The sequence below is a fragment of the Chiloscyllium punctatum genome, unplaced genomic scaffold (assembly GCF_047496795.1).
Source record: "Chiloscyllium punctatum isolate Juve2018m unplaced genomic scaffold, sChiPun1.3 scaffold_322, whole genome shotgun sequence".
Lineage (NCBI taxonomy): Eukaryota > Metazoa > Chordata > Chondrichthyes > Orectolobiformes > Hemiscylliidae > Chiloscyllium > Chiloscyllium punctatum.
In genome coordinates this window covers 252,530-269,915 of record NW_027310056.1, presented here as the reverse complement: position 1 = coordinate 269,915, position 17,386 = coordinate 252,530, and the positions used below count along the sequence as shown (strand labels likewise).

Below are 17,386 nucleotides of genomic sequence, written 5' to 3'. Positions count from 1 at the left end.
CCCCCCCCCCCACCCCCCCACTTGGGGCTGAACCTTCAGCTCTCTGGGGGTGGGGGTGGTCTGAGCTCAGGAATTCTTTCCCTGATCTCCCCTCTCCCTCCCTCTCTCTCTCTCCCCCCACTGCTCTCACACTCTCTCCACCTCTGAATCCCTCTCTCTTCCTCCCTCTCTCTCCCCCCTTCTCCCCCTCTCTCTGTGTCTCCCCTCCTCTCTCTCTCTCTCCCCCATTATTTCCTCTCTCCCTGTCCGCCTCTCTCTCTCTCCCTCTCCACTCCCCATCCCTCTCTCTACCCCCATCTCCCTCTCTCTCTCCCCCCGTCTCTCTCTCCCTCTCTTTCTCTCCCTACACTCCTCTCTTTCCCTCTGCCCCCTCCCTCTCTGCCCCCATTCCCCTCTCTCTCCCTCTCCTCCCAACCCGTCTCTCCCCTATCCCTCTCTCCCTCTCTCCCTCTCTCTTTACCTCTCTCCCCCTTGTCTCTCTCCCCCACACTCTCCCTCCCCCCCTCTCTATCCCTCTGTCCCCCTCTCCCTGTTTCCCCCTCCCCTCTCTCCCCCTCCCTCTCTCCCTCCCCCCTCTCTCTATCCCTCTGTCCCTCTCTCCCTGTTTACCCCTCCCCTCTCTCCCCCTCCCTCTCTCCCTCCCCCCCCTCTCTCTATCCCTCTGTCCCTCTCTCCCTGTTTCCCCCTCCCCTCTCTCCCCCTCCCTCTCTCCCTCTCTCTATCCCTCTGTCCCTCTCTCCCTGTTTCCCCCCTCTTTCTCCCCCCTCTCCCCCACACTCTCCCTCCCTCCTCTCTCTGTCCCCCTCTCCCTGTTTCCCCCTCCCCTCTCTCCCCCTCCCTCTCTCCCTCCCCCCTCTCTCTATCCCTCTGTCCCCCTCTCCCTGTTTCCCCCTCCCCTCTCTCCCCCTCCCTCTCTCCCTCCCCCCTCTCTCTATCCCTCTGTCCCTCTCTCCCTGTTTCCCCCCTCTTTCTCCCCCCTCTCCCTGTCCCTCTCTCCCTGTTTCCTCCATCCCCTCTCTCCCCCTCCCTCTCTCCCTCCCCCATCCCTCTGTCCCTCCCCTCTCTCTCTATCCCTCTGTCCCTCTCTCCCTGTTCCCCCCTTTCTCTCCCCTCTCTCCCCCTCCCTCTCTCCCTCTCTCTATCCCTCTCTCCCTGTTCCCCCCCTTCCCCTCTCTCTATCCCTCTGTCCCTCTCTCCCTGTTTCCCTCCCTTTCTCTCCCCTCTCTCCCCCTCCCTCTCTCTATCCCTCTGTCCCTCTCTCCCTGTTTCCCCCCTCTCTCTCCCCTCTCTCCCCCTCCCTCTCTCCCTGTTCCCCACACCCTCTCCCCCCCCTCTCTATCCCTCTGTCCCTATTTCCCTGTTCCCCTCCCTTCTCCCCTTTCTCTATCCCTCTGTCCCTCTCTTCCTGTTTCCCTCCCTTTCTCTCCCCTCTCTCCCCCTCCCTCTTTCCCTCCCCCCTCTCTCATCCCTCTGTCCCTCTCCCCCTCTCTCTATCCCTCTGTCCCTTTCTCCCTGTTTCCCTCCCTCCCTCTCTTCCTCCTCTCTTCCCCTCCCTCTCTCCCTCTCTCTATCCCTCTGTCCATCTCTCCCTGTTTCCCCCCTCTCTCTCCCCCCTCTCTCCCCCTCTCTCCCCCTCCCCCCGTCCCTCTCTCCCTGTTTCCCTCCCTCCCTCTCTCCCCCTCCCTCTCTCCATCCTCCCCCCTCTATTTCTCTGTCCCTCTCTCTGTTCCCCCATCTCTCCCCCTCCCTCTCTCTATCCCTCTCCCTCTCTCTCTCTATCCCTCTGTTCCTCTTTCCCTGTTTCCTCCCTCTCTCTCCTCCCTCTCCCTCTCTCCCCCCTCTCTCCTCCCTCTCTCCCTCACCCCCTCTTTCCCCACTCCCTCTCCCCCCCTTGTCTCTCTCCACCATGCTGTCCCTCTCCCCCTCCCTCTCTCCCTCTATCCCTCTGTCCCTCCCTCCCTGTTTCCCACCCTCTCCCCTCACTCGCCCTCCCTCTCTCCCCCTCCCTATCTCCCCGTCCCTCTTTCCCCCTCCCTCTCTCCGCCTCCCTCCTCTCCCTCTTCCCCCTCCCTCCTCTCTCTGTCCCTCTATCCCTCTCTCCCTGTTTCCCTCCCTCCCTTTCTCCCCCCCCTCCCCCTCTCTCTATCCCTCTATCCCTCCCTCTCTCCCTTTCCCTCCCTCCCCTCCCCTCCTCCAGGATGGTCCCCAGAAAGCCAACTGCTTTGCCTAGGGTGTTGCATGGTGCGAACATCAGCTATATAAATGCAAGTTGTTGTTGTTGAAGTGAAGGGTAATTTCAGAGCAGCCAATCATCTGTGACGATATACCCTCCCAATTACCCCTGCCTCATGTCCTGGTCCGATTGTACCACAAGGGGATCTGTTTTGGGGCCACTGCTGTTTGTAATTTTATATAAATGACCTGGATGAGGGCGTAGAAGGATGGGTTAGTAAATGTGTGGGTGACACGAAGGTCGGTGGAGTTGTGGATAGTGACGAAGGGTGTTGCAGGTTACAGAGGGACATGGATAAGCTGCAGAGCTGGGCTGAGGGGTGGCAGATGGAGTTTAATGCAGAAAAGTGTGAGGTGACTCACTTTGGAAGGAGTCACAGGAATGCAGAGTACTGGGCTCACGGGAAGATTCTTGGTCGTGTGGATGAGCAGAGAGATCTCGGTGTCCACGTACATAGACCCCTGGAAGTTGCCCCCCCCAATTTGACAGGGTTGTTAAGAAGGCGTATGGTGTGTTAGCTTTTACTGGGAGAGGGATTGAGTTTGGGAGCCATGGGGGTCATTCTGCAGCTGGACACAACTCTGGTGCGGCCGCACTTGGAGTATTGTGTACAGTTCTGGTCACCGCGTCATAGGAAGGATGTGGAAGCTTTGGAAAGGGTTCAGAGGAGATTTACCAGGATGTTGCCTGGTCTGGAGGGAAGGTCTTATGGGGAAAGGCTGAGGGACTTGAGGCTGTTCTCATTAGAGAGAAGGAGGCTGAGAGGTGACTTAATAGAGACGTACAAGATCATCAGAGGGTTAGAGAGGGTGGACAGGGAGAGCCTTTTCCCTCAGATGGTGATGGCTAACACAGGGGGAGATAGCTTTAAACTGAGGGGCGATAGATATAGGACAGATGTCAGGGGGTAGTGTCTTTACTCAGAGAGTAGTAGGGACATGGAACACACTGCCTACAACAGGAGTAGACTCGCCAACTGTAAGGGCATTTAGATGGGCATTGGATGGACAGGAATGGAATAGTGTCGGTTAGATGGGCTGGTCGGCACAACATTGAGGGCCGAAGGGCCTGTACTGCGCTGGGACGTTCTATGGGGTTTCCAGCACAGACTGTGCGTTCCCCTAGCGCCTCATGCCATCTCCATCCAGTCTAGGAGGGACTCCTGTCGTGAGAGGCGGGGCAACTTGGGGGATGGGCTGGGAGCGCGTGTCGGGAGGGGAGGGGCTGGGGGGGGGAGCGGAACGTGGGCTGTCTGTTCTCGGCCCTCTCCCCCACCCCGTCCCAGCACCTACCTGGCAGGTCTCCAGAGCGGTGATGCCCTTCCGCAGTCGATCAGCCACTGCCTTGGGGATCATGGCGTACAGCAGCGAGTCCCCTCGCTTTTTCTCCTCGTCGAGTTTCTTGATGATCTCCTGGAGCTGGGCGTATTTCTGCCGCTCCTGTGGTGTGGGGAGGGGTCAGGGGTCAGGGGTCAGGGAGGTTACACCCCCCCCCCCCCATCACGGTCACCCTCTCTCAACCCTGTAACACCGCCCCGTCTCCCTGAGCCTGGATCCCCAAACCCCGCTCCCCCCCTTTCTCCCTCAGCTCCTGCCCCTGAGGAAGAGGGGCTGAAGGGCCTCCTGTTCCTGTGTAACAGGCTGGAGGAGGAGGAGGAGGGGCTGAATGGCCTCCTGTTCCTGTGTAACAGGCTGGAGGAGGAGGAGGGGGCTGAATGGCCTCCAGTTCCTGTGTAACAGGCTGGAGGAGGAGGAGGGGCTGAATGGCCTCCTGTTCCTGTGTAACAGGCTGGAGGAGGAGGGGCTGAATGGCCTCCAGTTCCTGTGTAACAGGCTGGAGGAGGAGGGGGAGGGGCTGAATGGCCTCCTGTTCCTGTGTAACAGGCTGGAGGAGGAGGGAGTTGGGGCTGAATGGCCTCCTGTTCCTGTGTAACAGGCTGGGGAAGGGGGGAGTTGGGGCTGAATGGCCTCCTGCTGCCCCTCAGAGAGATGAGGGAGTGAAGGTTGAGTCTGACCTGGTCGAGGGCGAGCTGGAGTTCTGCCGATTGTTGAGTCCCAGCGAGGATCAGCTCCCGACTCGAGTCATGGAGGTTCAGGTCATTCACGTAGACCCCCATCTTAATCATGTCCTCCACCGTCTCGATACTGAGGAGGGAACAGGTCACACACTGCTGTGAGAGAGGGGGTCACATCCCTCAGCTCCCTCAACCCCCACCCCCTCCCTCAACCGCGACCCCCTCTCCCTCCTCAACCCCCACCGTCTCCCCCTCAACCCCCACCCCCTCCCTCAATCCCCACCCCCTCCCTCAATCCCACCCTCCCCCTCAATCCCCACCCCCTCCCTCAATCCCCGCCCTCTCCCTCAATCCCCACCCCCTCCCTCAATCCCCGCCCTCTCCCTCAATCCCCACCCTCCCCCTCAATCCCCACCCCCTCCCTCAATCCCCGCCCTCTCCCTCAATCCCCACCCCCTCCCTCAATCCCAACCCCCTCCCTCAATCCCCACCCTCTCCCTCAATCCCCACCCTCTCCTCCTCCCTCAATCCCCACCCTCTCCCCCTCTCCCTCAATCCCCACTCTCTCTCTCAATCCCAATCCTCTCCCCCTTGCCTCAATCCCCACCCTCTACCTCAATCCCCACCCTCTCCCCCTCTCCCCCCTTGTGTGTGAGTATGAGTGTGGGAGTGAGTGTGTGTGTGACTGTGAGTGAGTGTGTGCGACTGAGTGTGTGTGTGAGTGACTGTGAGTGAGTGTGTGCGACTGAGTGTGTGTGTGAGTGACTGTGAGTGAGTGTGTGTGTGTCTGTGTGAGGTGTGTGTGTGATTAAGTGAGTGAGTGTGAGGTGTGTGTGATTGAGTGAGTGTGTGTGTGTGTGTGTGTCTGTGTGAGGTGTGTGTGTGATTGAGTGAGTGAGTGTGTGTGTGTGAGTGTGTGTGTGTCTGTGTGAGGTGTGTGTGTGATTGAGTGAGTGAGTGTGTGTGTGAGTATGTGAGTGAGTGTGTGTGCGCGGGTGAGTGTGTGTGACTACCTGTGAGAGTGTGTGTGCGAGTGTGTGTTTGTGCGTGTGAGAGTGAGTGTGTGTAAGTGAGTATGTGTGTGACTGTGAGTGTGTGTGCGATTGTGAGAGTGTGAGTGAGTGTTAGTGAGTGAGTGTTAGTGATGAGTGTGTGAGTGTGTGTGTGAGTGTGTGAAAGTGTGTGATTGACTGTGAGTGTTAGTGAGTAAGTGTGTGAGTGTGTTTGTGTGTTAGTGAGTGTGTGAGTGTGTGTGATTGACTGTGAGTGAGTGTGTGAGTGTGAGTGTGTGTGATTGACTGTGAGTGAGTGTTAGTGAATGTGTGTGAGTGTGATTGACTGTGAGTGAGTGTGTGTGAGTGTGTGTGTGAGTGTGTTAGTGAGAGTGAGTGTTAATGACAGTGCAAATGTGTGTGAGTGTGAGTGTGTGAGAGTGTGTGATTGACTGTGAGTGAGTGTTAGTGAATGTGTGTGAATGTTTGTGAATGTGTGTGAGTGTGAGTACGTGAGAGTGTGTGATTGACTGTGAGTGTTAGTGAGTGTGTGTGTGTGTGATTGACTGTGAGTATTAGTGAGTGAGTGTGTGTGATTGACTGTGAGTGAGTGTGAGAGTGTGTGATTGTTAGTGAGTGTGTGTGTGTGTGATATTGACTGAGTGTGTTAGTGAGTGTGTGTGAGTCTGAGTTTTAGTGAGTGTGAGAGTGTGTGTGATTGACTGAGAGTGAGTGTTAGTGTCAGTGAGAATGTGTGAGTGTGTGTGACTGTGAGTATGTGAGAGTGTGTGATTGACTGTGAGTGAGTGTTAGTGAGAGTGAGTGTGTGAGAGTGTTAGTGTGTGTGAGTGTGTGTGATTGACTGTGAATGAGTGTTAGTGAGAGTGAGTGTTAGTGAGTGTGTGAGAGTGTTAGTGTGTGTGAGTGTGCGTGATTGACTGTGAGTGAGTGTTAGTGAGAGTGAGTGTTAGTGAGTGTGTGAGTGTGTGTTAGTGAGTGTGTGTGATTTGACTGTGAGTGAGTGTTAGTGAGTGTGTGTGTGTTAGTGAGTATGTGTGTGTGCACGCGAGTGTGTGTGAGTGAGTATGTGCGTGACTGTGAGTGTGACTGTGAGAGTGTGTGTGTGATTGACTGTGAGTGAGTGTTAGTGAGTATGTGTATGTGTGTGTGTTTGAGTAAATGTGTGTGTGTGTGAGTGTGTGTGTGCGAGTGTGTTTGCGCTCGCGAGAGTGAGTGTGTGTAAGTGAGTGTGTGAGTGACTGTGTGTGTGATTGACTGTGAGTGTTAGTGAGTGTGTGTGATTGATGAGAGTGAGTGTTAGTGTGTGAGTGAGTGTGAGTGTGTGAGTGAGTGTGAGTGTGTGTGATTGATGAGAGTGAGTGTTAGTGAGTGAGAATGTGTGTGTATGTGATTGACTGTGTGAGTGTTAGTGAGTGAGTGTGTGTGTGTGTGTTAGTGAGTGTGTGAGTGTGTGTGATTGACTGTGAGTGAGTGTTAGTAAATGTGTGTGTGTGAGTGTGTGAGTATGTGAGAGTGTGTGATTGACTGTGAGTGAGTGTTAGTGAGTCTGTGTGTGAGTGTTAGTGAGTGTGTGTGTGTGATATTGACTGAGTGTGTTAGTGAGTGTGTGTGAGTCTGAGTTTTAGTGAGTGTGAGAGTGTGTGTGATTGACTGAGAGTGAGTGTTAGTGTCAGTGAGAATGTGTGAGTGTGTGTGACTGTGAGTATGTGAGAGTGTGTGATTGACTGTGAGTGAGTGTTAGTGAGAGTGAGTGTTAGTGAGTGTGTGAGAGTGTTAGTGTGTGTGAGTGTGCGTGATTGACTGTGAGTGAGTGTTAGTGAGAGTGAGTGTTAGTGAGTGTGTGAGTGTGTGTTAGTGAGTGTGTGTGATTTGACTGTGAGTGAGTGTTAGTGAGTGTGTGTGTGAGTGTTAGTGAGTATGTGTGTGTGCACGCGAGTGTGTGTGAGTGAGTATGTGCGTGACTGTGAGTGTGACTGTGAGAGTGTGTGTGTGATTGACTGTGAGTGAGTGTTAGTGAGTATGTGTATGTGTGTGTGTTTGAGTAAATGTGTGTGTGAGTGAGTATGTGTGTGAGTGTGTGTGTGCGAGTGTGTTTGCGCTCGCGAGAGTGAGTGTGTGTAAGTGAGTGTGTGAGTGACTGTGTGTGTGATTGACTGTGAGTGTTAGTGAGTGTGTGTGATTGATGAGAGTGAGTGTTAGTGTGTGAGTGTGTGAGTGTGTGTGTTAGTGAATGTGTGAGTGTGTGTGATTGACTGTGAGTGAGTGTTAGTAAATGTGTGTGTGTGAGTGTGTGAGTATGTGAGAGTGTGTGATTGACTGTGAGTGAGTGTTAGTGAGTCTGTGTGTGAGTGTTAGTGAGTGTGTGTGTGTGATATTGACTGAGTGTGTTAGTGAGTGTGTGTGAGTCTGAGTTTTAGTGAGTGTGAGAGTGTGTGTGATTGACTGAGAGTGAGTGTTAGTGTCAGTGAGAATGTGTGAGTGTGTGTGACTGTGAGTATGTGAGAGTGTGTGATTGACTGTGAGTGAGTGTTAGTGAGAGTGAGTGTTAGTGAGTGTGTGAGAGTGTTAGTGTGTGTGAGTGTGCGTGATTGACTGTGAGTGAGTGTTAGTGAGAGTGAGTGTTAGTGAGTGTGTGAGTGTGTGTTAGTGAGTGTGTGTGATTTGACTGTGAGTGAGTGTTAGTGAGTGTGTGTGTGAGTGTTAGTGAGTATGTGTGTGTGCACGCGAGTGTGTGTGAGTGAGTATGTGCGTGACTGTGAGTGTGACTGTGAGAGTGTGTGTGTGATTGACTGTGCGTGAGTGTTAGTGAGTATGTGTGTGTGTGTTTGAGTAAATGTGTGTGTGAGTGAGTATGTGTGTGAGCATGTGAGTCAGTGTGTGCGTGCGAGTGTGTTTGCGCTCGCGAGAGTGAGTGTGTGTAAGTGAGTGTGTGAGTGACTGTGTGTGTCATTGACTGTGAGTGTTAGTGAGTGTGTGTGATTGATGAGAGTGAGTGCTAGTGTGTGAGTGAGTGTTAGTGTGTGAGTGAGTGTGAGTGTGTGTGATTGACTATGAGTGAGTGTTAGTGAGTGAGAATGTGTGTGTATGTGATTGACTGTGTGAGTGTTAGTGAGTGAGTGTGTGAGTGAGTGTGTGTTAGTGAGTGTGTGAGAGTGTGTGATTGACTGTGAGTGAGTGTTAGTGAGTCTGTGTGTGAGTGTTAGTGAGTGTGTGTGTGTGATTGACTGTGAATGAGTGTGAGTGTGTGTGTGTGTTTGATTCTGAGTGAGTGTTAGTGAGCGTGTGTGTGTGTTAGTGAGTGTGTATGATTGACTGTGAGTGTGTGTGTGAGTGTTAGTGAGTGTGTGTGATTTGACTGTGAGTGAGTGTTAGTGAGTGTGTGTGGGAGTGTTAATGAGTGTGTGCGCGAGTGTGTGTGCACGTGCAAGTTAGTGTGTGTGAGTGAGTATGTGCGTGAGTGTGAGTATGTGTGATTGACTGAGTGAGTGTTAGTGAGTGTGTGATTGACTGTGAGTCTTAGTGAGAATGAGTGTGTGTGTGTGTGTGAGTGAGTGTGTGAGTGTATGATTGATTGTGAGTGATGTAGTGAGCGTTGAATGTGTGAGTGTTAGTGAGTGTGAGTGAGTGTTAGTGAGCATGTGTGTGAATGTTAGTGAGTGTTAGTGAGTGTGTGTGTGTGATTGAGTAAATGTGTGTGTGAGTGAGTATGTGTGTGAGTATGTGAGTGAGTGTGTGTGTGCGAGTGAGTGTGTATGACTACCTGTGAGAGTGTGTGTGTGCGAGTGTGTGTTTGCGCTCGAGAGTGAGTGTGTGTGAGTATGTGTGTGACTGTGAGTGTGTGTGCGACTGTGAGAGTGTGAGTGTGTGTGATTGACTGTGAGTGAGTGTTAGTGAGTGTGAGTTTGAGTGTTAGTGAGTGTGTGATTGATGAGAGTGAGTGTTAGTGAGTGAGTGTGTGAGTGCTAGTGAGTGTGTGTGATTGACTGTGAATGAGTGTGAGTGAGTGTGTGTGTTAGTGTGTGTGTGTGAGATTGATTCTGAGTGAGTGTTAGTGAGAGTGTGTGTGTGTTAGTGAGTGTGTGTGAGTGCTAGTGAGTGTGTGTGTGTGATTGACTGTGAATGAGTGTGAGTGAGTGTGTGTGTTAGTGTGTGTGTGAGAGATTGATTCTGAGTGAGTGTTAGTGAGAGTGTGTGAGTGTTAGTGAGTGTGTGTGATTGACTGTGAGTGTGCGTGTGTGAGTGTGTGTGTGTTAGAGAGTGTGAGTGTGTGTGTGATTGACTGTGAATGAGTGTGAGTGAGTGTGTGTGTTAGTGTGTGTGAGAGATTGATTCTGAGTGAGTGTTAGTGAGAGTGTGTGAGTGTTAGTGAGTGTGTGTGATTTGACTGTGAGTGAGTGTTAGTGAGTGTGTGTGTGTTAGTGAGTGTGAGTGTGTGTGTGATTGACTGGGAGTGTTAGCGAGTGAGTGTTAGTGAGTGAGTGTGTGAGGGTGTGATTGACTGTGAGTGAGTGTTAGTGAATGTGTGTGTGAGTGTTAGTGAGTGTGTGTGTGAGTGTTAGTGAGTGTGTGTGTGAGTGTGTGTGAGTGTGTGTGATTGACTGTGAGTGTTAGTGGGTGTGTGATTGACTGTGAGTGAGTGTTAGTGAGTGAGTGTGCGTGTGTGTGTGTGTTAGTGAATGTGTGAGTGTGTGTGATTGACTGAGAGTGTGTGTTAGTGAGTGCGTGAGTGTGTGATTGACTGAGAGTGAGTGTATGTGAGTGTGTGTGTGTGATTGACTGTGAGTGAGTGAGTGTGTACGTGTGTGTGTGTTAGTGAGTGCGTGAGTGTGTGTGATTGACTGAGAGTGAGTGTTAGTGAGTGTATGTGAGTGTGTGTGTGATTGACTGTGAGTGAGTGTTAGTGAGTGTGTGCGTGTGTGTGTGTTAGTGAGTGCGTGAGTGTGTGATTGACTGAGAGTGAGTGTTAGTGAGTGTATGTGAGTGTGTGTGTGTGATTGACTGTGAGTGAGTGAGTGTGTGCGTGTGTGTGTGTTAGTGAGTGCGTGAGTGTGTGTGATTGACTGTGAGTGTTAGTAAGTGAGTGCGTGTGTGAGGGTATGAGTGTGAGTGTGTGTGATTGATTGTGAGTGAGTGTGTGAGTGAGTGTGACTGTGTGAGTGTGTGTGTGTTAGTGAGTGTGTGACTGAGTGTGTGTGATTGACTGAGAGTCAGTGTTAGTGAGTGTGTGAGTTTTAGTGAGTGTGTGTGATTGACCGAGTGTGTGTTAGTGAGAGTGTGTGAGTTTTAGTGAGTGTGAAAGTGTGTGTGATTGACTGAGAGTGAGTGTTAGTGAGAGTGAGTGTTAGTGAGAGTGTTTGACTGTGAGTGAGTGTGTGTGATTGACTGACTGTGAATGAGTGTGAGTGTGTGTGAGTGTTAGTGTGCGTGAGTGTGTGTGATTGACTGTGAGTGAGTGTTAGTGAGTGTGTGTGTGTTAGTGAGTGTGTGATTGACTGTGAGTGAGTGTTAGTGAATATGTGTGTGTGCGCACGCACGAGTACGTGTGAGTGAGTATGTGTGTGACTGTGAGTGTGTGTGTGACTGTGAGAGTGTGAGTGTGTGTGATTGACTGTGAGTGAGTGTGTGTGTGTGATTGACTGTGAGTGTTAGTGAGTGTGTGTGATTGACTGAGTGAGTGTTAGTGAGTGTGAGTGTGAGAGTGTGTTAGTGTGTATGATTGACTGAGAGTGAGTGTTAGTGACAGTGAGAATGTGTATGTGTGTGAGAGTGTGTGATTGTGAGTGAGTGTGTGTGTTTGTGTGTTAATGAGTGTGTGAGTGTGATTGACTGTGAGTGAGTGTTAGTGAATGTGTGTGAGTGTGAGGGTGTGTGATTAATTGTGAGTGAGTGTGAGGGTGTGTGATTGTGAGGGTGTGTGATTGAGTGTTAGTAAGTGTGTGTGAGTGTGAGGGTGTGTGATTGTGAGGGTGTGTGATTGACAGAGTGTTAGTGAGTGTGTGTGAGTGTGAGGGTATGTGAGTGTGAGTGTGTGATTGACTGCAAGTGTGTGTGTGTGAGTTTTAATGAGTGTGTGAGTGTGAGAGTGTGTGAGTGTGTGTGATTGACTGAGAGTGTGTGTTAGTGACAGTGAGAATGTGTATGTGTGTGAAAGTGTGTGATTGACTGTGAGTGAGTGTTAGTGAGTGTGTGTGTGTTTGTGTGTTAATGAGTGTGTGAGTGTGATTGACTGTGAGTGAGTGTTAGTGAATGTGTGAGTGTGAGGGTGTGTGATTAATTGTGAGTGAGTGTGAGGGTGTGTGATTGTGAGGGTGTGTGATTGACTGAGTGTTAGTAAGTGTGTGTGAGTGTGAGGGTGTGTGATTGTGAGGTTGTGTGATAGACAGAGTGTTAGTGAGTGTGTGTGAGTGTGAGTGTGTGATTGACTGCGAGTGTGTGTGTGAGTTTTAGTGAGTGTGTGAGTGTGAGAGTGTGTATGTTTGACTGAGAGTGAGTGTGAGTGTGTGTGTGTTAGTGAGTGTGTGTGTGTGATTGACTGAGAGTGAGTGTTAGTGTCAGTGAGATTATGTGAGTGTCAGTATGTGAGAGTGTGTGATTGACTGTGAGTAGAGTGAGTGTGTGTGTGTTAGTGAGTGTATGTGTGTGCGCGTGTGCGTGTGAGTGTGTGTGAGTGAGTATGAGCGTGACTGTGAGTGTGTGTGTGACTGTGAGAGTATGAGTGTGTGTGATTGACTGTGAGTGAGTGTTAGTGAGTGTGTGTTTGTGAGTATTAGTGAGCGTGTGAGTGTGTGTGATTGAGTGAGTGTTAGTGAGTGTGTGTTTGTGAGTATTAGTGAGCGTGTGAGTGTGTGTGATTGAGTGAGTGTTAGTGAGTGTGTGTGATTGTGTCTGTGATTGACTGTGAGTGAGTGTTAGTAAGAGTGTGTTAGTGAGTGTGTAAGCGTTTGTGTGTGTGTGATTGACTGTGAGTGTGTGTGTGAGATTGACTGTGAGTGAGTGTTAGTGAATGTGTGTGAGTGTGAGGGTGTGTGATTAATTGTGAGTGAATGTTAGTGAGTCTGTGTGTGTGAGTGTTAGTGAGTGTGTGTGATTGACTGTGAGTGTTAGTGAGAGTGTGTGAGTGTGAGGGTGTGTAAGTGTATGTGATTGACTGAGAGTGAGTGTTAATGACAGTGAGGATGTGTGTGTGTGTGAGAGTGTGTGATTGACTGTGAGTGAGTGTTAGTGAGATTGAGTGTCAGTGAGTGTGTGAGAGTGTTAGTGAGTGTGTGTGTGTGTTACTGAATGAGTGTCAGTGTTAGTGAATGTGTGTGAGTGTGAGTACGTGAGAGTGTGTGATTGACTGTGAGTGTTAGTGAGTGTGTGTGAGTGTGAGCGTGCATGATTGACTGTGAGTGAGTGTCAGTGAGTGTGTGTGTGAGTGTTAGTGAGTGTGTGTGATTGTGAGTGAGTGTTAGGGAATGTGTGTGAGTATTAGTGAGTGTGTGCGAGTGAGTGTTAGCGAGTGTGTGTGAGTGTTAGTGAGTGTGAGTATTAGTGAGTGTGTGTGTTAGTGAGTGTGTGAGTGTGAGTATTAGTGAGTGTGTGCGAGTGAGTGTTAGCGAGTGTGTGTGAGTGTTAGTGTGTGTGATTTACTGTGAGTGAGTGTTAGTGAATGGGTGTGTGTGAGGGTTAGTGAGTGTGTGTGCTTAACTGTGAGTGAGTGTTAGTGAGTGTGTGAGTGTTAGTGAATGAGTGAGTGTGAGTATAAGTGTGTGCGTGTTAGTGAGTGTGTGAGTGTGTGTGAGTGAGTGTTAGTGAGTGTGTGTGAGTGTTAGTGAGTGTGTGTATGTGAGTGTTAGTGAATGTGTGAGTGTGAGTATAAGTGAGTGTGTGTGTGTGTGTTAGTGAGTGTGTGTGTGAGTATTAGTGAGTGTGCATGTGTGTGATTGACTGTGAGTGAGTGTTAGTGAGTGTGTGTGTGAATGTTAGTGAGTGTGTGAGTGACTGAGTGAGTGTTAGTGAGTGTGTGTGTGTGAGTGTTAGTGAGTATGTGATTGACTGTGAGTGTTAGTGAGTGTGTGTGAGTGTGTGTGTGTTACTGAATGTGTGTGTGTCAGTGTTAGTAAATGTGTGTGAGTGTATGTGAGAGTGTGTGATTGACTGTGAGTGTGTGTGAGTGTGCGATTGTGAGAGTGTGAGTGTGTGTGAGTGTGTGTCTGTGTGATTGACTGTGAGTGTTAGTGAGTGTGTGTGTGTTAGTGAATGTGTGTGTGTGTCAGTGTTAGTGAATGTGTGTGAGTGTATGTGAGAGTGTGTGATTGACTGTGAGTGTGTGTGAGTGTGCGATTGTGAGAGTGTGAGTGTGTGTGATTGACTGTGAGTGAGTGTTAGTGAGTGTTAGTGATGAGTGTGTGAGTGTGAGTATGTGAAAGTGTGTGATTGACTGTGAGTGTTAGTGAGTAAGTGTGTGAGTGTGTTTGTGTGTTAGTGAGTGTGTGTGAGTGTGAGTGTGTGTGAGTGTGTGCGTGTGTGTGATTGACTGTGAGTGAGTGTTAGTGAATGTGTGTGAGTGTGAGTGTGTGTGAGTGTGTGTGATTGACTGTGAGTGAGTGTTAGTGAGAGTGAGTGTTAATGACAGTGCGAATGTGTGTGAGTGTGAGTGTGTGAGAGTGTGTGATTGACTGTGAGTGAGTGTTAGTGAGAGTGAGTGTCAGTGGATGTGTGTGAATGTTAGTGAATGTGTGTGAGTGTGAGTACGTGAGAGTGTGTGATTGACTGTGAGTGTTAGTGAGTGTGTGTGTGTGATTGACTGTGAGTATTAGTGAGTGCGTGTGTGTGTGATTGACTGTGAGTGAGTGTGAGAGTGTGTGTGAGTGAGTATGTGTGTGAGTGAGTGTGAGTGTGTGTGATTGACTGTGAGTGAGTGTTTGTGAGTGTGTGATTGTTAGTGAGTGTGTGTGTGTGATATTGACTGAGTGTGTTAGTGAGTGTGTGTGAGTGTGAGTTTTAGTGAGTGTGAGAATGTGTGTGATTGACTGAGAGTGAGTGTTAGTGTCAGTGAGAATGTGTGAGTGTGTGTGACTGTGAGTATGTGAGAGTGTGTAATTGACTGTGAGTGAGTGTTAGTGAGAGTGAGTGTTAGTGAGTGTGTGAGAGTGTTAGTGTGTGTGAGTGTGCGTGATTGACTGTGAGTGTTAGTGAAAGTGAGTGTTAGTGAGTGTGTGAGTGTTAGTGAGTGTGTGTGATTTGACTGTGAGTGAGTGTTAGTGAGTGTGTGTGTGAGTGTTAGTGAGTATGTGTGTGTGTGCGCGGGAGTGTGTGTGAGTGAGTATGTGCGTGACTGTGAGAGTGTGTGTGTGATTGACTGTGCGTGAGTGTTAGTGAATGTGTGTGAGTGTGAGTGTGTGTGATTGACTGTGCGTGAGTGTTAGTGAGTATGTGTGTGTGTGTGTTTGAGTAAATGTGTGTGTGAGTGAGTGTGTGTGTGAGTATGTGAGTGAGTGTGTGTGTGTGCGAGTGTGTGTTTGCGGTCGCCAGAGTGAGTGTGTGTAAGTGAGTGTGTGTGTGACTGTGTGTGATTGACTGTGAGTGTTAGTGAGTGTGTGTGATTGATGAGAGTGAGTGTTAGTGAGTGTGTGTGACTATGAGTGAGTGTTAGTGAGTGAGAATGTGTGTGTGTGATTGACTGTGTGAGTGTTAGTGAGTGAGTGTGAGTGTGTGTGTGTGTTAGTGATTGTGTGTGATTGACTGTGAGTGAGTGTTAGTAAATGTTGTGTGTGTGAGTGTGTGAGTATGTGAGAGTGTGTGATTGACTGTGAGTGAGTGTTAGTGAGTCTGTGTGTGTGAGTATTAGTGAGTGTGTGTGATTGACTGTGAATGAGTGTGAGTGAGTGTGTGTGTGTCTTTGATTCTGAGTGAGTGTTAGTGAGTGTGTGTGATTGACTGTGAGTGTGTGTGTGTGTGTGATTGACTGTGAGTGAGTGTTAGTGAGTGTATGGGAGTGTTAATGAGTGTGTGCGTGTGCGCGAGTGTGTGTGCACGTGCAAGTGAGTGTGTGTGAGTGAGTATGTGCGTGAGTGTGTGTGATTGACTGTGAGTCTTAGTGAGAATGAGTGTGTGAGTGTGAGTGTGTGAATGTGAGTGTATGATTGATTGTGTGATGTAGTGAGCGTTCAATGTGTGAGTGTTAGTGAGTGTGAGTGAGTGTTAGTGAGTGTGAGTGAGTGTTAGTGAGTATGTGTGTGAATGTTAGTGAGTGTTAGTGAGTGTGTGTGTGTGTGAGTGAGTATGTGTGTGAGTATGTGAGTGAGTGTGTGTGCGCGGGTGAGTGTGTATGACTACCTGTGAGAGTGTGTGTGTGCAAGTGTGTGTTTGCGCACGTGAGAGTGAGTGTGTGTAAGTGAGTATGTGTGTGACTGTGAGTGTGTGTGAGAGAGTGAGTGTGTGTGATTGACTGTGAGTGAGTGTTAGTGAGTGTGTGGGAGTGTTAATGAGTGTGTGCGTGTGTGCACGAGTGTGTGTGCACGCGCAAGTGAGTGTGTGTGAGTGAGTATGTGCGTGAGTGTGTGTGTGATTGACTGAGTGAGTGTTAGTGAGAATGAGTGTGTGAGTGTGAGTGTGTGAGTGAGTGTGTGAATGTGAGTGTATGATTGATTGTGAGTGATGTAGTGAGTATACAATGTGTGAGTGTTAGTGAGTGTGAGTGAGTGTGAGTGAGTGTTAGTGAGTATGTGTGTGAATGTTAGTGAGCGTTAGTGAGTGTGTGTGTGTGATTGAGTAAATGTGTGAGTGAGTATGTGTGTGAGTATGTGAGTGAGTGTGTGTGCGCGGGTGAGTGTGTGTGACTACCTGTGAGAGTGTGTGTGTGCAAGTGTGTGTTTGCGCGCGTGAGAGTGAAGTGAGTATGTGTGTGACTGTGAGTGTGTGTGTGACTGTGAGAGTGTGAGTGTGTGTGATTGAATGTGAGTGAGTGTTTGTGAGTGTGTGATTGTTAGTGAGTGTGTGTGTGTGATATTGAGTGAGTGTGTGTGAGTGTGTGAGTTTTAGTGAGTGTGAGAGTGTGTGTGATTGACTGAGAGTGAGTGTTAGTGTCAGTGAGAATGTGTGAGTGTGTGTGACTGTGAGTATGTGAGAGTGTGTGATTGACTGTGAGTGAGTGTTAGTGAGAGTGAGTGTTAGTGAGTGTGTGAGAGTGTTAGTGAGTGTGTGTGATTGACTGTGAGTGAGTGTTAGTGAGAGTGAGTGTTAGTGAGTGTGTGAGAGTGTTAGTGTGTGTGAGTGTGTGTGATTGACTGTGAGTGTTAGTGAAAGTGAGTGTTAGTGAGTGTGTGAATGTGTGAGTGTTAGTGAGTGTGTGTGATTTGACTGTGAGTGAGTGTTAGTGAGTGTGTGTGTGAGTGTTAGTGAGTATGTGTGTGAGTGCGCGGGAGTGTGTGAGTGAGTATGTGCGTGACTGTGAGTGTGACTGTGAGAGTGTGTGTGTGATTGACTGTGCGTGAGTGTTAGTGAGTATGTGTGTGTGTGTTTGAGTAAATGTGTGTGTGAGTGAGTATGTGTGTGAGTGTGTGTGTGCGAGTGTGTGTGTGATTGACTGTGAGTGTTAGTGAGTGTGTGTGATTGATGAGAGTGAGTGTTAGTGAGTGTGTGAATGTGAGTGTGTGTGTGACTATGAGTGAGTGTTAGTGAGTGAGAATGTGTGTGTGTGATTGACTGTGTGAGTGTTAGTGAGTGAGTGTGTGTGTGTTAGTGAGAGTGTGTGATTGACTGTGAGTGAGTGTTAGTGAGTCTGTGTGTGTGAGTGTTAGTGAGTGTGTGTGATTGACTGTGAATGAGTGTGAGTGAGTGTGTGTGTGTCTTTGATTCTGAGTGAGTGTTAGTGAGTGTGTGTGATTGACTGTGAGTGAGTGTTAGTGAGTGTGTGGGAGTGTTAATGAGTGTGTGCGTGTGTGCACGAGTGTGTGTGCACGCGCAAGTGAGTGTGTGTGAGTGAGTATGTGTGTGAGTGTGAGTGTCTGTGATTGACTGAGTGAGTGTTAGTGAGTGCGTGATTGACTGTGAGTCTTAGTGAGAATGAGTGTGTGAGTGTGAGTGTGTGAGTGAGTGTGTGAATGTGAGTGTATGATTGATAGTGAGTGATGTAGTGAGCGT

The 17,386-nt window shown here is 49.5% G+C and overlaps 1 protein-coding gene across 1 annotated transcript in view; it reads right to left on the bottom strand.

Annotated features, from left to right (window-relative positions):
* Positions 1 to 17,386, bottom strand: part of LOC140472430 (soluble guanylate cyclase 88E-like) — a gene marked incomplete at its 3' end in the record, with an annotated part of 37,944 nt that overhangs the window by 1,561 nt on the left and 18,997 nt on the right. Inside the window, 2 exon segments of the mRNA XM_072567484.1 lie at positions 3,526 to 3,672; positions 4,248 to 4,377. Coding sequence (XP_072423585.1) covers positions 3,526 to 3,672; positions 4,248 to 4,377 — 277 coding nt within the window.